At 50.1% G+C, this 24,902-nt stretch overlaps 1 protein-coding gene across 2 annotated transcripts in view; it reads right to left on the bottom strand.

Annotated features, from left to right (window-relative positions):
• The window catches only part of NECAB2 (N-terminal EF-hand calcium binding protein 2), an 86,035-nt gene that overhangs the window by 9,354 nt on the left and 51,779 nt on the right, over nucleotides 1-24,902 (bottom strand). For both annotated transcript variants that reach the window (XR_012586544.1, XM_074583192.1), the window contains exons 4-5: nucleotides 15,330-15,355; nucleotides 12,685-12,782 (exon numbers count right to left, since the gene is read on the bottom strand). Coding sequence is in view for 1 of the 2 variants with exons in the window: in XM_074583192.1 (XP_074439293.1) it covers nucleotides 12,685-12,782; nucleotides 15,330-15,355 (124 nt within the window). In the remaining variant the exon portion in view is untranslated. The remainder of the gene's footprint in view (nucleotides 1-12,684; nucleotides 12,783-15,329; nucleotides 15,356-24,902) is intronic.

The following is a 24,902-nucleotide window of genomic DNA, read 5'->3' as shown; positions in this document are numbered from 1 at the left end:
AGGTCAGCCAATTTAGAAAAACCCGCTCACCTGCTGGTTGTTATCATGGAGATTCATAACCCCCCGAAACCAAGCACAGCCGGTGAGTCACGGCTCAGTCACGCGGATGAGCAGGGATGAGGAGCACGATGGAGCAGTGTCCCCATCGGGACTGCCTCGGGACCGCCTCTGCCTCACCAGGGGAACTGAAGTTCGATGTCTTCCTCACTCTCCCCTTTGGGGATTTTGCCTTATTTTACCAGGGCGACGTGCCACGAGACCCCGCAGCCTCCTGGGGCTGGCTGCCTTCCCCGTCTGCTACAGAGGGGGCTGATTCTGCGTTTTTGCAAACCGAGCCCTTGCCCCCGGGACAGCAGGGCCACCACATTGAGCTCAGACATCTCCTGACAAGTCCTGCCCTGTTTTCCCTCGCCCTGGGCAGGCAAGGAGAGGGATGAACAGGCAGCCCCGGGACCAGCGATGCGGAGCTGGTGGAGCACGGCACTGGCCCCCTCCGTGAGAAGCACAGGCACCACCGCCAGATGAATAAACAGCAACAGAGCCAAGGCAGGGATGCGAAAACATTTGTTGAGCATTTGGATGGGGGGAAAAAATTTGAATGCTTTCACAAATATTCCTGGATAGCTGGACGGTCTCTGTTCTCCCTAGAAAAATAGGCACAACTCGCTCAGAATGTGCAATATACCCTAGATATATATATGTGTGTGTGTATTCTTTCCAAGCATGGTCCTATACATATATACACACAGACATACACATCACACCTGAACAATTCTGTACAGGCAGTGTATTGAATTCGCTGTGAAGGCACCTCACCCTTCATCTTCCTCTGCCGGCAGCCTTTGGAAAGAGCCCCAGACCGGCCCAAATCCACCCCTTCGCCCAGGCAACTATTTTATCATTTAACACATCTTCCACTATCCACACTCTGGCTAAGGAGGGTGTATTAAATCGATAAATCTCCTTGGCAAAGACATACCATTTCATTTGGGATCCGAAACAATTTCTTTTGCGGTCCCCCCACCCACCCCCCCAAACTCCACGGCTGCTGCCTGCCTGCAACCAGCAGCCTGCCCGTAACCAAGGCGTAAATACGTTAATCAGGCGCTCAAACAGGCCCTGCTATAATTACGGATAGGTTTTGATTACCTCTCGCGCCCAGCCCTGTGCTGATTGCTGGCGCAGGGGATCTGACGGCTCCGGCAGGGAACGGCTGTTCCCGGTGACTGGGGTCTGTGTCCCTCCTCACGGATTTAACGCGGGCCCCCAGGGGCTCCTGCTGCTGAACACGGAGCTGTGCACGCTCCTTCGAGCGGCTGATTGGATTATTCTTTTAATTAAAAGTGCTGTTTTTCTGGGACGTGGTTTGCCGTGCCAGAGCGTGGGGGCTGGATGCAGCGGGGCACGGAGCTGGGGGCTGCACCCGGGTCCCCCCGCCCCGAGACCCCGCTGCTGCCCCAAGCACTACAGCCATTCCTCGTTATCGTCCCTTTCCAGCGAGATCTGCGCCACCGCTGCCTTTTCCTCTTCTCTGATGGACGTGCTGCATTGCCCACGGATGCTCCGAGCCCATCAGCTGATTTTCCGCTCGCTCCGTGCTGTTTATCCCATGCTCCGTTTCCCTTCCAGAGGTGCAAGGAGCGCACCGGCTGCTTTTCCATTTCAATCCATGCGTCAAATAAATGGGGTAACGTGCCGCTATTTGCCTCCACTGTTCTGCTGCTCTCCAAGGCTCTACAGCCTGCCTCCGGTGAACGCCACAGAACAATTCCCTGACCAGCCCTTCCCGAGCCTCCTGTGAACAGGTCCTGCTCCTTTTGGAAAACCATATTTATGAAGCCGAGTGCTGTCTGAGCACACGGACTGGTGCCGGCTGCTAAGAATATAAGGCTGTGAGGGTGCGTGTAGTTAAACGTTTGGATTTTATTCCCACAGCCTATAATCTTGGTTCTGCTTTAGGAAAAATTAAAGAGGCGATTCCCGCGTTCCTGTAAAACTCAGCTTAACTCCCCACCACCGCGGCGCTCTGCACGGACGGATGCTGGGCACGAAGCTACGCCAGGCGGGGCAGAGGAATATCGGGGTGTCCGCGGAGTCCTGGTACTTTTTTGGCAGGCCAGTCAGTCCAATAGCTCTGAAATTAAAAGAGCAGCACGTTCCCCCCCTCCCTGCCCCCCCTCTCCATTTAACCACCTCTGGCCGTTTGCCAACCCAGCTGTGACATTTGCTCGCAGGAGCCGGGTCTGACACGCGTGTGCTCAGACCGAGCCTCTTCAGGAGTCCCTCAGGCCCTCCCCTGGCAAATGTCTTACTCGGCCTTGCAAAAACAAGTCATTAAGAAGACCAGCTCCAAAGGAATCCTTCCCATCGTCTTATTAAAACATTTGTCAGTCTGTCCTAGGGAGATTTAATGAGGTTTGGTCTTATTAATTCCACCCTGAAGCGTTATTTCCTCCTGGCTGTGCTTGAGAAGCTAAAATATTTATGGAGATAATATAATAATTGCTGCGCAATGAAGCTGCTTCGTGACAGAAGCTCTTGGAGAGGCACATCTCCAAGCCTGCTCTTTTCCATCCAGCTGGTCCATTAGTTCAAGGTTAGAAAGACTTCGGCACCACAGATACTACCCTGCCGCAGAGTGTTTCGCTGGCAAGCCTCGGCTGAGGAAGGAGCGTGGTGGCCTCCAAAGAGGCAGAGGAGGGTGAAAAAAGGCATCTCTCCCTCTGCAACGTCCCCGGCGCCCGGCCTTGACGTCTGCTGCTGCGAACGGGCGGCTGCGCGCATCCGCAGCGAGGAGCAAACGTAAAAGCCTCGTTGAAAGGACAGCCTTGAGATTTCTGCAGGGGACGGCTCTCAGGAGAGCCTCGGAAAGCCTCGCTGTTTGACAACCCGGGGCGTGAGCCAGAGACATTGAAAAATGAGAGAAGGAAGGTGTGGGAAAAGGACAACTTGCTTTAGCCACCGGCAATTGGGGAAATATCGCCCAGTGCTGGGTCCTCTAGTCTGCCCAGGATGAGGTCCAAGCCCCATCCCATCTCTTTCTTCACACGGTGGGCGCACACATCGGAGCACAGGCTGCTCAAAACCCCGCCACGGGGCCTTCCAGCCTTCCACTTCCATATGCACTTGCCCCACATCTGCCCAAATTCTGGCACAGAGTAATGAAAACACCCTTGTGATGTGCTACCTGTGCAAGCCACAGCTGGGATTTTGGTGCCAACACCGGTGCCCAGCATCCCTCACTGGGCATTGCGAACCAATGCCTAAAACCGGGCTCTCGTGGCTGTGTGCCTGTGCGTATCAAATGGCTGAAAAAGGAGATTTTTTTGATGTTATTGAGCATCTCGAAGTTTCTTTGCTGGCATTTTTAAAGGTCACTATTTATCTCGTTAAGACTACAGGATGTAAAATATAAATGATCCTGCGCCACCCACGACTCAGAGACCCCCCCTGCGACAGCCCCGCACCTTCACCTTGCCTCGCAGCGTTACCGCCTGACCGATGGGGCTCTCCAGCCCTGGTTTTCAGCAACATCAGCCAAATTGGCTGACATTTACCAAGCCTGGGGACATTGACGGCTTCTCCAATTTTTATTAACTCCAACCACCACCAAAGCGCGCCCACGGAGCGATGGCACCGAACGCAGGAGGCTTTTCAAACAGAAACCAAAGCCAATTCTGTTTCACCCACACCTTCCCTCCAGTTAAAAAACCCAAACCCAACAACAAACCCACTGCCAGGCCATGAAACACCCCTGTCAAACCTCATTCCAGGATGACGGAGAGGTTATCTTCCACCCCCTCACCCCTTTAAAAACCACCAGGCATGTGTTGTGCTGTAGCCTCCGAGTGGCTGATTTAAATTCGTTGCTCATAATTGCCTGTTTTCTTCCAAGAGATATTTTCTTATAATTAGAATAACACTCAGACCTGCCTCTCGCTCCTTTCCCTCCACCCGACTCTTAAATCCCTTCAAAAGCGGAGACCCAAAACTGATTGCCTGGCACATAATCAGTAGAAGAAACCTGAAGAGAACAGACACTTAAATAGTTGATAAATGAAATCATTAACATATGAAAGACCCTCAGCCTTCCCGAAAGGCTCTAAAAAATCAAATGAGACACCTGTTCAGATAAAAAAAGTAAAGACGGCATCACATGGGTTTTAGAAGTCGTTCACTATAAAATTCTCCTCTTATAAATCTTGGCATCAGCCACTTCGCAGCTCACGTTTGCCTTGTCTGGTCCTGAAGGCCTCCTGCCCTGGACCCTTCCCAAGCAATTTGTCACAGGACTTCCCTCTTCTCATTATCAGAAAAGCTCCTTGCTGCAATATAACACCACCATGTCTGGCTGCAGCCACGTGGATGTGAAGGGCAGGCAGCTGTTGGCCCACGCACGTGCTATACAGCACACCCCGGAGGTCACCTACGGATCAAGAGGCATATGGCATTTTTGCACCCTGTCCACTTACTTATCAGGCAAAGAACAGACTTGGCCTCCTACTTCTGAACACTCTGGCTATAATTAGCCTTTCCCTTCACACAAGTTCCTAATTAGCTGTATTTAGTATCCACAAGACCGTAAATTAATACATATTTTATTTCCATTTTCCAAGCAAAGTACAGATTTTGTTTTCCAAACAGGACCTACTCAAAAGACCCGGCAGACGTAATGACGTGGGACGGTCAAGCTGCTGAAGGCGCAGCCTGGTTGTGCCAGCTGGTTAAGTGTTGACTTGGTCCCTGCCTTTCCTTTTGGTGGCTCCTTCAAAGCTGCTCTCAGGCTATTTGGCAAGACGTCTGGTAGATATATAGAATCATAGAATAGAATCATAGAATTGCTATGGTTAGAAGAGACCTTAAAGATCATTGAGTCCAACCATCAACCCAACACCGACAAAGCCCACCACTAACCCACATCCCTCAGCACCACGTCTGCCCGGCTTTTAAACACCTCCAGGGATGGTAGTTCCACCACTGCCCTGGGCAGCCTGTTCCAATGCTTGACAACCCTTTCCGTGATGACATTTTCCCTAATCTCCATCCTAAACCTCCCCTGGCACAACTGTTCCTTGGGAGAAAAGACTGACCCCCCATGGCTACACCCTCCTTTCAAGGAGTTGCAGAGAGCGAGAAGGTCTCCCCTTAGCCTCCTTTTCTCCAGGCTGAACACCCCCAGCTCCCTCAGCCGTTCCTCAGAAGACTTATTCTCCAGACCCCTCACCAGCTCCATTGCCCTTCTCTGGACACGCTCCAGCACCTCAGTGTCTTTCTTGTGGTGAGGGGCCCAAAACTGGACACAGCACTCGAGGTGGGACCTGCCCCAGTCCTGCTGGCCACGCTATTGCTGATAGGGGCTAGGATGCTGTTGGCCTTCTTGGCCACCTGGGCACACTGCTGGCTCACATTCAGCCGGCTGTCGACCAACACCCCCAGGTCCTTTTCTGCCAGGCAGCTCTCCAGCCACTCTGCCCCATGCCTGTAGCGTTCATGGGGAAGCGCTATTTGTTCCCCTCACCATATAATTTAACTAATCCCAGCAGCAAGTGCCTTAAAACGGGAGGGAGGAGGAGGAAGACCACGTCCTACAGGAGGTCCGTGAGAGCCAGGGCAGCACAAGCAGGACCTCCAGTGAAGATGCTCTTCCTTCTCAGAGTGAGAGGAGGGACATAAATTTTGCAGCGACAGACAAGCAGAAGAGCAGTGAATAAACATCTTCGTCTAAAAATAAACTCCAAGAGAGACTTTCTTAAGATTCATCTCCCCGCTGCGCTCCCCGGCAGACTGGCAGGCCGGCTGGATCTCACATACAGCCCTGCGGGGCTGGCAAGGCAATCGCTCCGGATGGCATCGCACGGAGAATTGGCTTTCTGGTCTGGAGTATGAACAGAAAACTTGGGGGAAATTAAGTTCTTGCAGAACTGGAGTAGCACTTGCTGCTTAAATTTGCGGTGCAATATTTTTTTAAAATTAATTTTGGAGAAGAGTTGCAGAAATACTTTCTGATAAGCTAAACAAATATGCCTCTTTTCCTTTTACACTATTATTGAAATATAAAGTTCCATAACTTTTCCAGAAATCCACATCATTTTTCTTTGCTATAGGAATTGATACTGAAACCGTTCAGCATTTCTGACCAGAGAAGTTACATTCAAAATTTCCTGCTGCATTCCCACTCCTTTCTTTTTTCAGCCAAAACCATTCACCATAGATACACCTTTAATTGCATTATAGGAGTGATTCAAAAAAACCGCCCACCCACGAAAGGGGCAAAAAAGGAGCTAACAATCCCCAAAACAACTCCCACCCCACCAAGGCAGACCTCTCTGTGCTGCAAAGGTGAGGATGGACGACGCTCTGAGTCCCCTCAGAAAAGGCAAACTCGTCCCCAGCAAAGGGCCATTTGAGCAAACACCCTGACCCCTAGGGAACAGCCAAACGCTTCCAAGGGGGAAGACCATGGCAAGGTGGGCAGCATCTCCCGGGGTTCAGCCAGGTACAAAGTACCAGGAGATAAGCTGTTCCCGCGTTGGGCAGCAGGAAGCCAGAGAAGCACTTCGCTGAAGGACAGCGTGATGATGTGTGGTAGGGTACGAATTTGCCCAGGATGAAAGATGAAGCAACGGAAGTGCTGTGCTGCAGTGGTATCCCATGGGCTTCAAGCCTAGACCAGGAGAGCTCAGCTGATGCTCATGTAACCACCATGGCTCGGTGCGAGCTGAGTTGGAGCCAGATCATGATGTCTATGGGAATCATAGAATCATAGAATGGTTTGGGTTGGAAGGGACCTTAAAGCCCACCCAGTGCCACCCCCTGCCCTGGGCAGGGACACCTCCCACCAGACCACGTTGCTCCAAGCCCCGTCCAGCCTGGCCTTGAACCCCTCCAGGGATGGGGCAGCCACAGCTTCTCTGGGCAACCTGGGCCAGGGGCTCACCACCCTCACAGCAAACAATTTCTGCCTCAGATCTCAGCTAAATCTCCCCTCTTTCAGTTTAAACCTCTTCCCCCTCATCCCATGGCTCCCCTCCCCAGCTTTCCTGGAGCCCCTTTAGGGACTGGAAGGTCTCCCCGGAGCCTTCTCTTCTCCAGGCTGAACCCCCCCAGCTCTCTCAGCCTGTCCTCACAGCAGAGGGGCTCCAGCCCTCCCAGCATCTCCGGAAGCCCCAAGCAGCTCACACTGTTTAGGCTGGGCACTGCCCAGAGCTGGTACCAGCGTGTGGCTGTGACACCCTGCCATGGGCCAGCCTCCTGCCGCAGGAACGCTCTCTGCTCCAGGGACCTCAGACAACCTTGGTAGGAACACCAAGCTTGTTCAGCAGAGCAGGAGAAAACCTGCTCAAGTAAAAACGAAGGGATGAGATAAAGGATTAGCTAAGAGGGTAGGAGGAAAAGATTCTTTTTAAGGATTATTTCTACTGACTATTTTATCTTGAGGTGTCATCATTCAAAAAAGAGCAATATCATATTTGGCAAGCGTAATTTTGGCAGGTAAGAATGCAAATGAGAGCACTTTATATTGCTGTTCTGGACTGTGCTACAAAGCAACAACAACAAAAAAAAAATCCATCCATCATTTTCAGCATCCAAGACTGGTGGCAGATGGTGCTCGCTCTGGGGCTGTAACCGAGCTGCTCAAACAAGCGCTCCCTGGCAGCGTGCTGAAGGCTGGGGCAGACCGTGGCCATGGGGAGAGGAGGTCCACCGCAGCAGCTCCTGCTGAGCCCCAGGAGTGACAAGATGTCATAAGGCAGAGACAAGAAGGGAGAATGGCAGCAGGAACAGTTTTAACTCACGAGTAACGCAGGCAGCCCCCTATTCACCCGTATGTACACACCTCCCGGCTCCCCAGCGCTGCTGGAGCATCAGCAGCTGGCACGGAGGGTCAGTACACTCAGTTTTCCCTTTATGATTTACATATTCTCTCAGCTAAATAATGATTCTCAGGGGAAAATGTATTTGCAGCTGATTTGAGTACGGTGCCCGTCCATAAGGCACACATGTGGTATTTGGCAACCTGACACAAGAAGGCTCTCGGGGGGGGGTTGCGATGTGTCACCAGTCGGTCGTATTTCCACTCCCGGTCCATTAAACGGATTTTGGCAAGTGCTAGAAGGGCAATGGAGCGGGCAGCAAGCAAGCAAGGAGTAAAACACCATCTTTTACATCTCCTCGTGCCCTGCTCCAGGACCAAAGGCGATGCTGAACTTCAAGCAGAGGGTGGTCCAGGGCCACCCGCAGGTCCTCAGGCCTCCTCCATAAACCCCTCCTGCTGCCCGTCTCTCCTCCCTGAAGCCACTCTCCGTATTCCCACTGGATTTGTCAGCATCCCCTCCCTTGCTCCGCTCACCCATCCCTCGCCTCGCTGGAGCAGAGCGGCGCAGCCTTTCCACCATCCCACCAGAGAGATCACCTCCATTTCACTACGGTATATGCGTCGGGGGTTGCTGCAATTTTGGCTCCGATTTTGTGCAATTCTGCTTTCCAAGCCCTCTCCTTCCATCTGGGACACACCAAGGACAGCCACCAGCATGTCCTGGACCCCCCCGGTGCCCAACAGGAGCTTCTCCAGGAAGGAACGATTTGACCTTAAATCTGAGCTGCTTTGTCCTTGAGAGCATTCCTCACTCTGCATTTTTGGGACTTCTTTACAGCTTTCTTTTAAAGTGTGCCTCACCACTAAAGGTCAGCTGTGCTAATCTTTCCATGCTCGGTGCTGCAAAATGCTGATTTGGCAAAAGCGGGGAGCAGGAGCAACCCCAGTGCGGCAGGGGATGGGAGCCGTACCCAGCAGGAACCGGGATAATTGAGCCTCTTGGGTTCAAAAAAAAACGACAAAATGTGCTTTTCATTTTTTTTTAACCAAGCTAAAGCACATTTCCCGGGGCATGTGGGTTGTTGAGTGGTAACTGTCCCTCCAGCTCCCTGGGCACTGTCCCCCCACTCCCCCGTCCCTGTCCCCCCTCGAGGCTGGCGGGGATGGTGGGGACATCGACTGGGCACCGTCCCACAGCCCAAGGCGGGGAGGGGGGGGTCAGTATTCGAGTGGGGGGAACAGCTCAACCCGGCTCCGGCCCCCCAGCTCCCACCGATACCGGACACACCAATTGCGTCCTTCCCGGTCACGTTGGTTTTGATATTTGCCGACCGCACTATAAAACAGTAAATGAGAATTATATGAGAACGTCTTCCGCCGTCAGCTTTTTCTTTTTTTTTTAGATGCTGAAAGTTGATTTCGTTTCTCTCCAATTTAACTTTGCGTTTCCCATCATTTCAGCGCGGCACGGACATTGCCGTATTGGAAAATAATTACAATGACAGATTTTGTGTTGCTGTATGAGACCTTCCACTACTGAATCTAATTACTGCTGATACTTTATGAGCTCCTCCAGCACGAGATAATTGCTGCTTTCTCCTTTTATGAGGAAGAAATAATCAGTTGTCTTTTAAGGTGAGAAATATAAACAGCAATTAAATACCATGGCTATCTAGCCCCTCTCGTCAGAAAGCCAACAGAGAAGAAGGTGAGGCTTCATTTATCTTTTATCGCTTTTTTTTTTTTAATGGGGGGGAGAGAGAGGGCATAAGGAGCGCTCTCAAATGATTGACAATTTTCTCCAGCTGATGAGATACTTATTTTAGCACAGAGAAGCAGGGGCATCTCACAAGTCAGGGTGCTCAGCAGCAGCACCAAGCCCTTTGCAGGATCCGGCCTTGGGGAAACGCTGCAGAGACAGCAACGGGCTCCAGCACTGGGGCGGGGGGGGCTCAAAACCACACTGGGCTCCTACCAAAACCTGCTGCTTTGGCAGTCTGTTCCCTGATCCAGCGTTTCTAAAAATATATTTATATGTACGTATCCCCTAAACATCCTGACATCAGCACGGGCCCTTGGTTGGAGGAGGTGGAGCAGAAGGAGGCCTGCGTGGAGGGACCCATCAGACAGCCCACACCGGTTTCTGCAATCCTGGGATGGAGAATCTTCTCCCGGGGGCTGCAGCTTTACCCTGCAGGTGTGAGCCCAGCCCTGGAGGAAATAAAACACCCCTGCGACGTCCCCCAGGCTGGGGTATGGGAACATACACGGGCTGGCGCCTGGTGAGAAGATCTCAGCAGGGTTATTTTATCAGTTGGGATGCTAAGAAGCCTTCTTCTCACACTATGTTTTGGCAATGCTGACACTAAAACCAGAAAGTCCAGTAAACAAATGTTTCTTGTTTTTTTTTAAGGAAAACATATAGTGAAAAAATCTCACATCTAAAAAAAAAAAAAAAGCACTAATGGTTTGCACTCAGGAAAAGCTTCTGATGCTGCCTGGAAGCCTGTCCAGTCTGAACACTGGAGATGAGCTTCCCTATCACCTACAACAGCTTATTTTCTGTTTGGTTTGGGGTTTTTTTTCCCCGTCAGTTCTTTACTTGAACAAAGCGCCTGTGTTTGAATAAATCATTGATGAGGTTTGTACCACTTTGTTCACAAAATCACAGCAGGGAGCTGATGTTTTTCATGAAGTGCTTCTTAGCCAGCTCCTCTCCGTGAAGGAGCCTTGCTCCATCTGCTCGCTCGCCAAAAGTCTGCCGGGAGGTGAAGAGCAGCACACTCATGGGCTGATAAAATGGGGGTGATGAGGGGGTGCCGGGGCCACATTCCTCTCACCTGGCTTTACCCGTCTAGAAGGCAGATGTCTGCCTTGAGATCCTTCAGGGCCACAGGAGGAAGATGCCTCCAGCGCTCTGGATCTCCCCGGTTCCCTCCACAAGACCAAGACGGGGGTGACCAGCTCAGCTTTTGGTACATAACGTTTACCCGCTGCAATTAAGGCAGGTGAATCCTGCCACGAGTCACTGAATCCAGGAAGGAGAAAGACGCTCATCTTACGACATGCATCCCAGCGGATTGGGATCATGAGTAACCATCCCGCTTCTGCTGCGATTTCCTATGCAAGGCAATACCCACACGCTCAGGAATCCCATGTGAGATCCCTTTATAAACAAGGCATAAGCCATCCCCCTCTTGCAAAACGCTGTGAGGAATTAGTCATATATATATCAACCTCGCATTCGAAAAGTCATGGTGGAAGGCATAATGAATAGCAAGCAGGAGTGAATTACTGAGATATCTATGTTAACAAGCGTTTAAAATACATAGTTGGCAAATCTGACTGCCAGAAAATTTGCTAATAATGAATATATACGGAGGCACGAACAGACTTAGCAACTTAATTAGAAAAAATGAACTATTACTGTTGTCCCGATTTTTTTTACCCCCTTGTAATATGCTAAAAATTCACAAAATAATGTAAAAATGACCAAAAAAAAAAAATCACAAACACTTCAGACAGATCGGTGCTCGGCCGGAAACTTTTGCCTTTGGTTTATTATGGCAAGACATCAACATGTGAAATATATGGCTTCACTTTCCAGGCTGCCCTCCTCACACATATTAAAAAGGACGGATTTGGATAAAGCAAGGAAATTGGGATCTTTACTCAGCATCCAGAAGGGAGGGAAATTCGCTGTTTCCCACTCTGACTCCTAAAACTTCTTATCATTACCACATCTGAAATGTGGAGTAATTTGCGTTTCTCCTTTAGCTTCGAAGATAAGCAGGAGGGAGATTTCAATCCGGATTGCTCGGAGGAGGGCTGGAGCTGAATCGGGAAGCCCTTACGGGTGCTTGGAAAAAGCAGACACACACACCCCCCTCCTTGGCTCAGTCCTCAGCGCACCACATCACTGCTGGGGGAGGAAAGCAGCTACTTTTCTCTCGTCGTGGCACAAAAGAATGATGCAAATGCGGTTGAAGGTAGAAGTGGGAGAAGGACTGATTATCCTGAGGTAATAAATACCACCGATACAGCCTGGTTATTTTATTAAGTGGTATGGAAATACCAGGAAACGGCTTCAAAGGAGCAAGAGCTCTATAAACGCTTCTCTCCTCCCAAACGAATGGTGCACCTCCCAGCGGGGATGTTTACCCGGTACATCAGCTCAGATTTTCTAGATATTCGTAAATAAACTTCAGCGTGCTTCTTGATGAGTGCCACTGTCTAGCAGTCCGCTATTAATGGTACCATAAAGGTACATGGTGGATTTTTTAAGAAGCTGGAGTTACCCTGCACATATGAAATAGAACATTTCCCCCGTAGTCCTTCAAACGCACAGCCCCCTACCTTCCAACACTGCAGCCGTGCGCAGCAACAACCCTATTGCTGGAAGTCAGGATGCCTTCCAACACACGAGCTGCATTTAATGGCAGCTTTGTAACACGATGTTTCCAAAAGCGCTCCCAGTGATGCTAACAAGAACTCATGCACTGAAAATCCCACTTGGAGGGACCCACGGGCCGTGTTGTCTGAAGACAAGAGGAGCACCTTCAGACTTAGGAAGGCTGCCGAGAAGGTATGATGATCTGCCACAAAGACCCTGTGCCACCATCTACGGCACACGACATTGGCACCTTGGTTCACAATCTGGCCAAGATTTTCATGATTCATTTGCTGTTAAAACAAAAAATCCCCACTATCGTCCTGTTGCTGCAACGATCCACTTACCGCACAAATGCACCGGCACGAGGAGACAACACTGCTGACCGAGATGAAGCCTTGGGACTTAGATGCTCTGATAACATTTGCACCGTTTGCCCCGAGCCCATGGAGCACACGGCGCAGTCAGGAGGACTCACCCGTTTGGTGTAGTCCATCGCCTTCAGGATGGAGAGGTTCAGCGTCTCCAGCGAGGCCAAGACGTCTTCGTAGTCTCCCATATGGTCAGCAAAATAGTCTGGGAAAACCAAGAGGGACATGATGGGAACCGTTGATGTAACTTAACGCTTCAAGGCTACATGACGCAGCAAGGTCTATTCGTTGGTGGAAAGAAAAAAATGAGAGGGTGGTTTCAGGTATATTTTTATATTCTATAATCCTGAGTCAAAGTCACAGCTTGTCTTGCAGGGATGGGAAGTGGTGCAATTCCTGTGAAGTTTGGGACCATTTTAAAAAAGAGATGTAAGGCACAGTAGCTTCAGCTGAAAATAAAGGAGCGGGTGCTTTATTTCCGTGCCCCACTTCTGCATTTGACTATATCTTGTCTCTCTCCTTCCTATTGCCAACATGGAGGGAGAAGGCTCAAATTTTTCCATTCCCTTGGCAGTCTTTAACACTCAAAGCATCCAAATACCTGCCAGCTTCACCCCAGCTTATAGGCGCTGAGACTGGCCTTACATCTTCCCCTACATTCTCATGCCGTTTGCGCCTCAGCCGGCAATCCCAGGTCGCATGGGCTCCCGAGAGCAAAATATGCCTCGAAAAAAAGAGAAGGGAGCTGCAAGCTGGGCCCAAAAGCACGTGTTCTCCACCGAGAGGGAGTCCACGCTTTCCCCGTGCCATCCTCATCTCTCCTGCGGGAGCGTCGATGTGAAGTTACCGGGTTTCTGGGTGACTGACACAGACTACAGCTAAAAACCATTCCTTAAAAGCCACCGGCGCCATTCCTTAGCGCTAAGACATGAAGCTTCACACCGAGGTGGCATCTCTGCGGAATGCAACAAGACACAAACTCCAGGAAACAATCCCGCTAATTAGGTTCTCTTGGCTTAATTAGAAATGCCTATAGCTATTTACAGCCTGAGAACATATCCAAGGGGAAGAAGATTTTGGCAGAAACCGGAATGTCACAGCGTGATTGACAGCAGCTGTTTGCTGTTCCACGATAAGCCAAACAGCTTATCCTCACTGCAGCGTGTTTACTCGTGTTATTCTTCTTATTATTACTTTGCTTGGGAAAGAAAAACTGAGCAGATCTTAAAGGTAAAGGAAAACTGTACATGCATTTTCTGGGCATATCAAGTTCTGCAAGCTGTCCTGCGACAGGAGCTCCTCTGGGTGTGAGGAGCTACACAACCACGTTTAAATCAGTCTAGGTGCTGGTGAACTGTTGCACTTCTCGGCACGAAAAAAAAGCCCCAGAACTTTATAAGATGGTACCTGATCTGGATTAAGCCATATCAGATTTCTCACAGAAGCTGCAGGGATCAAGAAATCGCTTTTAAGATGCCCTCAACATCCTACAACACGCAACCCGTCTCAAGAGAGAGACCACAGCTTCCACTTTGCCGAAATGAGGTTTTACATTTAAACTAACACTTAGAAGAGGAGCAAGCAAACAAGAAACTGCAGACACGGGCAGGTATTCAGCAGATATGTGATCCAGGCAGGCTCTCGCACCGATCGATCCCCTCCAGCTCCAGCGGGAGGTGGTGGGTTTATCTCCCTCCTCTCCTGGCAGTGTCACCCCCAGGAGAGGCAGCGAGGTGGGATCACGCTGGGTAACAGCCGTGTGATTTTTCTGGTTTTTATCAGACTGAGGGAGAAAGCAGGGAGGGGGACAAGCAACGTCGTTACTACCCCTCTATCTCCTGGCAAAGGTGATGGTACAACCTGTGGGGTTTCGGTTTCTTGGGTCACGTGGCAAGGAGACCTAACGCAATGAGATGGGAACAAGCCCATCATATCGTCAGCAAACCAAAAGGACTTTATGAAAGGCTTAGTTTCTTTATACGTATATTTATACATTCTTATATTTATATATAAGCGATGAAGGCGAACGGTGAGGACCTGCTGAGGTGGCTTCCACATCCTGGCACGGGAGGGGAGGAGAGGAGGTGGATGAGCCCTCTGCCAGGCCACACACCTCTGTCTCCTCATCTCCTCCCAAAAAGCTGGGGCGCAGGAAACATTTCCCAATACCAAGTGTCCATGGAAAAATACACCCGAGTGAGCAGCAGGAGTCCTCTGCATGAGTCAGCTCTCACAGAGGCAAAGCCCTTTAGAAATCCCGGCAGGAAATATTCCCTTTCTGGTCAAGGTGTGGGACAAAACGTTATCAGAGATTTTCTTTTCAGCCTTTAATTTCTGCGAGCCGTGGGAGGTGCGGCAGAGGTGCCGCGCTCCTCAGGCATCCTGCTGGGACAGGCGAAGGTTTGCCTAAGGAGAAACACGTTACGGGTACTGCAGAGGGACACTGCTTTATTGAACTTCAGAGGGGAGCTGGAAGCCATGACATCGCCAGAAATTAAACTCTGGCTCGTTATTGAAGGGGACCCAGGTGCTCCGCTCAGCTCTGACCCCCTTTGTGCTGCACGAAAACGAAGGAAAGTTTTGTCAATTTTCCTATGGAATAAGGGGTGAAGCAGCAGAAGTGCTGAGACCCCACCCCCCGCTCCGCAGCCCCCCACGGCACCCCCAGCTTTGTGACGGGTTCATGCATCCTTCAAAAGCCCACGTGCACCAAAAGCCATCGTTTTTGCCCCGCGAGAGGGACCGCACTCACCGCACAGCTCCTTGGTGTCCACGTTGCTGGAAGAGGGGGAGGACGAGGCAGGGGAGGAAGCAGGAAAAAAAAGAGAAAGAAGATTGTAACGTAAAGGACAGGCAAAGGATACAGTTCGGATTTCTGCAGGCTTAACCCCAGATGCCCACCTGCAATGTCAGCCACCCCTCAGCATCCCCAGGGACAACCTAAGGAGAAGGCAATGGCTGGTGCCACCCAGGGCAACCCCACACTCTGCATCTTCAGCATCTGCCCAGTGGGGACGGGTTCACACGTTATTTTGGATATTTTGAGGGGGAAAACGGGACCTGTGCCGATGGGGGACTGTACCCACCCTGCACGGCAACTGCCCTGCCTTCCTCCCACATATCCAGTCAGGTGTGGCACAGGAACCTGTTTATTCCCATTTGCTTGGAATAAAAATGTGCACAATTTACTTTCCCAGATGGATCAACCCTCCCGATTCTACCCTGGGGAAGCATCCACGGGGCTGTGCACAGTTCCCGCGAGTTCCCGCCCGACTCCCTTGGACAAAATCACACAATTATTTCTTAATACGTGGACATTTAGTTTACGTAACAACACCTCAACAGCCAACCTGCTCTGGAAATAAAGATTGCTGCTAATCTTGTTGTGCCTCAGATTCCCACACAATTATTAGAGCTGCTCAAGCACTGGAACGATCTCTTAATAGAATTATATTTTATCAATCCATTTATGTCCTGGAAAGCTATTTCTTTAACCAAACTCATCCCTGCTCTGGCTGACCTGTCAAAGTAAGTGGATTAGGGAAAGGAATGTTTTCGCTACTGCTTTCATCAGCACGGCCCTGCCCTGAATCCTAAAATCCTCCCGAGCGCCCGACCGAGCCCTGATCGACAGATCCGCTCCCAGCCCTGGGACCTTCCCTCCCTCTGGCACCTGAAGCTTTCCCTCGCTGCGGGCCCTCCCTCGGGATGAGATATCCTTCCGAAGGGAGGGTGCGCGGTAGGAAAGCCTTAATTTGGGATCGCTGGACCCTGTCATCGAGGATTCACGACGCAAAGGAAAATCTCATCTCCTCTGAAATCTTTTGCCCTCTTCTGCAGCAGGGTCAGACCACGTGTGAGCGGAGCAGCCTCGCTGGGGCAGCGGGACGGGGCACAGCCTGCATTTCCGCCTCAAATAGCATTATCAAGAGAGCTCGATAATGCTATTTGACTTCAGACACTGATATAGGAGATTATTTTTTTTCTATTTACGCTCTGAGAAGATGCGGCGCAGGGGCCCTGCTGGCCCCTCACTAGATGCCTTTCATCTCCCAGGCGCATTAGCCAGGTGCATTAGAGCTAACCAGAAACGCATGTGTGCGTTGGTGATATCTGGGGAGGAAACTCCCCAAATCCACAGTGCCAGCTGTGCCCAGGTTCTCCCCAAAAGCAGAGCCCCTGCTCACGGTACTGGGGACGCCTTCACCGACCCTCCTGAGCTGTGGGACCTGCCGGAGCGAACACCAACATCTCCATCCCGTGATGATGCTGGCTGCCAGAAGGGTGCTACCCAACCCGTCTCCTGCTGTAGAAGCACGTTACTGAGTCACACACCCTTGTGGGTAACTCTTGTCTGTCACGGTATATAAAACCAAAGTCATCCCTCATGTCCGACACCTCTGTGGTGCAGAACACACGGCGTGGAAGCTGCTGGCACAAGCTTCAGCCAGAGGCACAGGCGGCACGTGCATCTCTGCAAAATGAGCTTTCGCACTGCTCTATCTTAATTCCCTCGGAGATTTATCATCTTTCTCAAACCTTGGGATTACTTCAGTGAATCTTAAAAAAACAAATGGAGGAGGCTGCAAGCTCAGTTTCCCTGACCTGATGTTCTCATGCCCAAACCCATTGAATATCCAGATCTGAAACCCTACCCAAAAGAGCCGACTCTTGACCGAAGAGTCCACAGCGCTTTGGCAGCGTGTGATTGCTAACACAGAGCCTCAGCAATCCGTCGGCAGAGAAAATTCAGGTGGGGGAAGAAACACAGGAGATGCATTTCCAACACCATCATGGCCCCATGTCCACCTGAGGACGACAGCTGGTCTTTCATCAAAGTTCTCATGGGAGCTGGGAGGTCAACCCGTACTCTCAGGAACATACACGGGAGTAGTTTTTACATTAGCACCACCCACAAGGTCCTTAAATAATATTTTTCAGAAGTGTTTATAAACACCTACCGAAGTGGTTATGGGTTTGCAGCTAGGGCACGTTACTGAGGAAAGAAATCTATTATTGTATTCCATGGGGTTTTGCATTGTAATAATTGGTCTGCTGCTGCCAAAAAATGGTCTTTTATTTCCTCACACCCTGCCATCATATTATTTAACTTAATTGCGCTTGAATGTTAACTTGGCTGAGAAGCTGCTTTTAATTTTAAGCCATCTTGCATTAAGAATAAGCTTAATCAAAGAAATTACTGAAGTCGTAAGTTATCTTCATAAAAAATATGATAATGTTCAGGTGAAAATTTATAAGGAGAAATCAATGGGTACTTGAGCATGACCCATGGCATTTCCTGGGATGTTTCCATCCTGCAGGAGCGCGTCCGTCAGGAACACTGCTAACAGGTGGTCACGTCCCCATTGGTGTCACGGGGGTTGTGTTGCCCAAAGTGGGTGGAACACAACGCATGGGAAGTGCACTACGTGGGTTATGCCAGTAGGATTTTTTACACTGCAAGTATTCAGCATCTGGGTTCCAAGCCTCAGCTCCCCACAAATACCCTCAGCATCCCGAGCCCTTCATCCCAGCACTGCCCTTCAGCAGAGATTTTTGGAGCAGCAGCGTACCACGAAGCCCTTTGACATAAAAACATTTAGGTGAGCATTAGCTACCGATTTTTTTTTTTTAAGCTGCCGGGTAGTCAACATTCCTGCAAGCCACAAAAAGAAAAATCACAACAAGTTGTTCTCATTTTTTTTCAGAAAAAAAAAAAAAAAAGAAAAAAATCTTGCAGCTACCAGAACACTTGGCTGTGAAATAGCTTTTAATTTTAAGTGTTCTCTACATTAATAGTGTGACTAATTAGAGAACTTATTGAAACCACGACCCAACCAACCAAGCAGAATATAATAATGTTCAAGTGAAACTTTAAATGAAGAAATCATTAAAGACTTCTGCGCTACACAGTTTTTTCTGCATAGTAGAGGCCACATCTATCCGATCTCTTTCCAAAAAAAAAGTTTTTCTTTCAAAGTAGAATAAAAAAAAATAATCAAGAAAATCCAAGTGTTTTTTAGTTTCAGGCCTTTTTCCTCCGTTTTCCAACAATGAAGCTGTAGCATGGCACAGCACAAGCATCCATCCACAGTTTTGGTGGGGGTGTGCACCCTTTGAGACTACTTTCCAAGGCAAAGATATACTTTGGAGACCCTCCATTTGCCTCTTGGGACCTAATTTCTCCGACAGAAATACGAGCCAAACACGAGAGCTCAGCTTTCCACCTAGAGCATCTTCTGAAAAATCAGAATCCAAGCCAGAAGGCTCATTTGGCCAAAAAAAGGACTGTTTTATTGCTCACCACCCACCACCATTTAAATACACGGGGATAATTTGACCAGATAAACATACTGGCAATAGGGAAATAGTTTTCCCTGCTGGTTCACATCCAGCTATTTCAAAGAAAAAGAAAAGTCCTCAAAGCGTGATACTCCTCCCTCGTATGTGGGAGTTTAAAGAGCAACAACCATGCTGCGAGAGCGTCTCCTCAGTGGGCTTAATTAAGTGAATTTGCCCAGCGGGTAATTACTGCTGCACAACCAGCAAGAGGAGGTGGCTGCCCGGAGTAATCGCTGTGCCTCCTGCCTACACCAGAGGGAAATGCATTTCTCCCCCCAAAACCCCACCCAATGTTAAAACGAGGTTTGATGAGCGCCTGAGCTAACGAGGATCCCTGGGAAGTCACCTCTTCGCCTCGCCGCGTCCTTGACTGTACTTTATCTGGTGGACGGGGCTTTCATAGGAGTTGTCCCTGCACCGACTTTCTGCTGCTTTTCCATCGGTTCAAAGCACTTTTAAGCTGTTTTTCTTCCCCGCCTGCCTTTCTTGAAGCACCCTGCTGTTTTTCAGACTTTCTCCCCGGGGAAAGGTGGGGTGGTGACACCAGACAGACGGCACGTTGCCACTGGGGGTCCAATAGCCCAGGGATTACGAGCTCAAGCTGAGCACCTCTGGGTGAGTGCCCGTCCCCCACATAACCTCCAGGACTCGGGTCAGAAGCTCCTGCTACATTGATACAAATCAGCCCAATACTTTGTTTAAGCAAATCAGCATTTTCCAGCAGGGGAAAAAAGGGTATTTCTGGAAATTTCGCACCTTGATTATTTGCTTTAGCTCTTAATTAGCAAGCCCAGCGCAGCACTGGAAGGCGTTACCCAGAGAGCATTCCAGGAGGTCTTCAGGGCTCAGCACGGCAAAGCCAGGGCTGTCCTGGTCCAGTGCTGGTGATGGTCCTGCTGCTATGGACTAGAGCCCTGCAGGGGTCCCTTCCAACCAAAATGGTCATGAATCTACCATCCAGCATCTCTCCCTCTCTTTCACAGCATCTCCCTGTCTCCTTAAGGCAAGGCTGATGGCCTCTGGCTTGCTGCTGTTAACGCGTTTCTCCAGGCTTCTCTTCAATTATAGAGAGGAGCAGAAAAGTTATCTCAGAAAGGAAAAGATAATGTGGAGGAGCGGGGGTGTGAAATTCCCTTCTTGAGTTCCAGCTCAGCCAAGGGAAGATGTCCCAGGCTTTCCCTACAGGCGGCACAATCAAAAACATAATGGGAACTCAGAAGTTGCAAATACATCAAAGTCTCATCTTCGCAGCATATTTCTCATGCAAATCACTGCCTGGATGTGCTGCTCAAATGCCACTCAACACCTGATCAGCTTCAGCTGAAGATAATAACTCTTTTACTTGGGCAGATGAAAGGTTTGCATCAGCAGCCACACAGCTTAGTTGCTTCAGCAGCACAGAAAATGGAGTTTTTTTCTGAAATCACGTTCTACTTCTATTTCCATCTTCCATTCACAGCTTTGGGTTTGCTACAAGGCTTCAAATGAGCATGGAAACAAATTATCCTCTAGCGTTAGCCACCTGCAAAACTCATTTTCATTTAGGAAAGACTAAAAAACAACATGTGCAGCTGGAAAGTATTATTATATCTGATGCTACGCCTTCTAGTCCCAGCAGCAACAGCGCTGTGTTATCTCAGCGCCTCAGAAGTGGAAAATGTACATCCAGATGCCTACTAAAGGGTCACAGATGGTCACTCTTGATCATTCGTTTTGGAACTCAGAGAAACGTTTTTACACAAACCCCAGAGTGAGTGAAATTCTTGCAGGCAGAGCATGAGAAATACCAAATACTGAATGCCAGCCAGGAGCTGAGTAACTTTAATTCTAAAGAACTAAGCAACTTCCCAAGCCCTTCATCATACTCTTCTGGAGAATCCTGCTAAATTCTTACCAAGACCTACCCAAGGACCTCCTTCACCTGCCCACTGGCTTTGCAACAAAAACCACACCACCTTTATGATATTTAGTCAAACAAAGACTTCCAAAATCTGAGGTGCCACATGCAAAGAAACAGCACGAGCCAAGGCTGCCCACAGCCAGACATGCCCCCAGCCAGCTGCAGCTTCAAATGACACAGACAGACAAGTATTCGTAACGTTATGTCAGCTTTGGCTTCCATTTCTTTAGCTGTGGCAAGCTGGCAGGCAGAGCTCTGGTGCCCACCTGGCTCTTACTCTAAAGGGTGGTCTTCATCTCCTGCCAAAATGTCCCTGCTCCCTGCATGAAATAAATCTGAAACGTATTTTGCGGTGCGATTCAGCAGGAATAACTCGAAAGCGAATGAACAGGCACAGGCTCGCTTGTCCCACACAGGGTGCGGTACAACCAACGCACAGAGTGAGCAGTGCGTCTGAAATAACCCAGTGGGTATTTTTCATTCAGCTCTGCTTTTTCCAGCAGGGCGGGGGGAAGCACCTATTTCAATGCCCCGAGTGGGTGGAGGAGAGCCCCGTTCGCATGAGCTGATACAGGGTTCACCATTCACTGCAGGCAGAGATTTCTCCCCAAATCCACATTACATGAAACGTGTCCAGTTCTGGGCTGCCCGGTTTAAGAAGGACAGGGAACTGCTGGAGAGGGGACAGCAAAGGGCTACCAAGATGCTGAGGGGACTGGAACACCTCTCTGATGAAGAAAGGCTGAGGGATTTGGGTCTCTTCAGTCTGGAAAAAAGACGACCGAGGGGGGATCTTATCAACGCGTATAAACACTTAAAGGGTGGGTGTCAGGAGGATGGGGCCAGGCTCTTCTCAGTGGTGCCCAGTGACAGGACAAGGGGGAACGGGCACAAACTTGAACATAGGAAGTTCCACCTAAACATGAGGAGGAACTTCTTTCCTGTGAGGGTGGCAGAGCCCTGGCACAGGCTGCCCAGAGAGGTGGTGGAGTCTCCGTCTCTGGAGACATTCCAACCCCGCCTGGACGCGTTCCTGTGCCACCTGCTGTGGGTGACCCTGCTCTGGCAGGGGGTTGGACTGGATGATCTCCAGAGGTCCCTTCCAGCCCCTACCATTCTGTCATTCTGTAAAACAGAGTCCATGTGGATCGCCACAAAACTGGGACACTTCCAGCACCAGAGCACGATGATTTGGATTAAAAGACCCACGGGGAACAGCTCCCACCGCGGCTCCTGAAAGGGACAGAAAGGCTGCCTTCTCCAAAGCAAAACTAATAACTTTATTCTTGCCTTGGCACTTGCTCCATCATCGAGCGCTTGGGGAGCACAGCAAGGGGGGCTGAAAGCCCAGCAGTCAACCGCGGTTTTCTCCGAAGCGCTGATACCACAGAGAGTTAAAAACAGGGACAAAAAATTGCCCAGAAACAGAGAGAAGTAAAAGGAGGATTTTGTATGAAGTTTTCACATATAGATTTTGTATTACGAAGAGCCTCATCACCTATGGTGCGTGATTTGGGATTATAACACATACTAGGTACTCTGGGAGACAATCTCTTTCCTCCTACTTGCCCTTGCTATCAGCAGTATTTTTGTTCACTGGTCTGAAGGGTGAAATCTAGTGTCCCCAGGGATGTTTTGCCCACCCAAACCCAGGGCGCAAGTCATTCCTGCTCCCCACACAGGCTTTCCTCTGGATTTGGGCAGATGATAACCAAGATAGGGACCGTTTCACTTCTTTTCCACACTTGCTGCTCAGCAAGACAGAAGGTGAGCAGCAGCGGGGCTGCACAGCAAACCCGCATTTAGACCCACTGAATATTAATATTTTCATATTGGTATTTTCACATGGCTTTCTCCATGGCTCCTCACCTTGATAAGCCATCTGCATTCTCATTAATACAGACACTGCCCGGATCCAATTTTCAACCCAGAAGACCACAAGCATCAGAAATGTTAGCGCATGAAGCTGTGCACGAGGGCACCAGAGTCCTCATTACGAGCCAGCAATCTGGAAAAACACTGATTTTTCAAGGTAAACCAAACTGACCTTCAATACAAACAAGCACGGTACATCTGTCAGGCTCAGGACAAAACACGCTCCTTTACTCATCATGCTTCAAGGCTGTTCCCTCCCTACACAAGGAGTCCCTGTGAAGCTGCTGCAGTGTGGTACTGGGAGGCCAGGACAGACCTGCTCTGCCTGCAGAAACACAGAGACCTCACGAGGTCCTGGTTCCCTGCTGAGCACCCGCAGGTAGTGCTCTCGATGCCCAAACCAGACAAAAAGCATCTCAAGATACCCACATCTGGGGTTTCAGCATCACAAAGGAGTCTCCTTTAAGTGACCTTCTAGCATGATGGGGAAGATCAGCAGGAGACCTTCACTCCCTCCTCCTCCTCCTCCTCCTCCTCCTCCTCCTCCTCCTCCTCCTCCCTGATGTGGAAGCCCCGTGGTGGTGGCTCTCCTGGGGCAAGGAGAGCCCTCTCACCCTCAGCAAAGTGCCACATCGCCTTATGGCCACCATGCAGCCCAGGGTGCAGGGCTCCCAAGCAGACACTGGCATCCTTCCCGCCATGCCAGAAGGTGCTGAATTCAGCCTGGAGCAGCTTTCATACCTCCGCATAAGGCAAGTGCCTTAGGAAGGCTATTCCAGCTCTGACTGAAAAGGAAAAGGGAGGAAAAAAAGAAAAAAGAAAAAAGGCTGGTTAGCACCGAATACTAACTCGTAATTGATTCATCATGGCGCTGAATCCCACAGGTGGGCGGCACACTTTGGGCAGCAACAGGTCCAAAAAAGCCTGGACCTGCTCCAAAATCTGCAGAACCCGAGTGCAGATGTCCTGCCTGGCAGCGCGGTGCAGAAAGGCGGTTGCCATAGCACTCGGCCTGAGCGGTAATTAGGGATGCGATGGGAAAATGTCTCTTCTCTGGCCAGTGGCCCGCAAAGCAATTGCATTTTCCTTGTAGCAGTAATAAACCTCGTAAATATGATGCGAAGAGGCTATTAAACTTGCTAAACAGACTCTCTGAAGTCCAAAACCATCCAAGCCGAGGTGTGGCCAGCATCTCTGTCCCCCGTGACCCCATCTCGGCTGCTGGTCTCCCATGGGATCCGACTCCATCTTGGCTGCTGGTCTCCCATGGGATCCACCCCCACCTCTCCCGGCAGAGCCCCTTACCTCGGACATGGCTTCACACTCATCACCGTCCTTGAGGAAAGGCTTTTAGTGTGGATTTTCCTAGGCTTGGAAAAGGGAAAACTCTCCTCCAGGCTTTCCACAGGCTCTCAGGAGTGACCCCACCGGCCCTCCCGGGCCACGTACCCCCTTCCCCTCCCCACGGCCGAGGGCTGTGCATGAGGTGGAGGTGCAGCAGCACCGGGCCACATTCACACACTGGGGCTTAGCCTGGCCATAATGCTGCTAACGGCGATGTTCCTGCTTTCGCTCCTGCAGCTGATAAAACCAACGGCGGCACTTTGTCAGGGTGCGGAGCATTAAACGCCCCTCCATTCATAATACGCTTTTTCAGCAGCGCAGCTTCTCAGAGTTTCCATTTCCTTTCAGGGAATCGATATCTACCATAAAGATAGAGACCGTTACAACACAACATGTTATTTGCTTAGTTTCTCATTTTTAAAGACTCCAACCTGCTGCTACATTTCAAGGCCGGTTCAGCTCCTCGCTCCCTTGCCGTACTGATTCACTGATTTATTCTGCAGCCATAGACATGCATGAAGCCCCGGGGCTGCCCTACGCAAGCCTCCGCGGGACCTGATTTCCCACCTGCAGCTGCAGGTCCGGGTCAGAAATAGCACGGTGAAGACCCCAATTGCCTCTCCTGCATCCCCAGAACATCCCAAGCTGCAAACCATCCCTGACACAGACCAGACGCTCTATTCCATCAGTGGTTTCAAGCCAACCAAAATCACATTTTCTCTGCGGTGAAGTATTTGACAGAACAAAACACCCAGCTCTGATCATCAAGGGCACCAAGAAAAGTGACTGAATGCGGATAAAAATGAAACAAATGTTCTGCATGCTGTTGGAAAACACGCTCTAAGCTCTCATTAGTTGAAAGAG

Source organism: Larus michahellis, chromosome 4, assembly GCF_964199755.1.
Source record: "Larus michahellis chromosome 4, bLarMic1.1, whole genome shotgun sequence".
NCBI classification, from domain to species: Eukaryota; Metazoa; Chordata; class Aves; order Charadriiformes; family Laridae; genus Larus; species Larus michahellis.
This window is presented reverse-complemented; position numbering and strand designations above follow the sequence as displayed.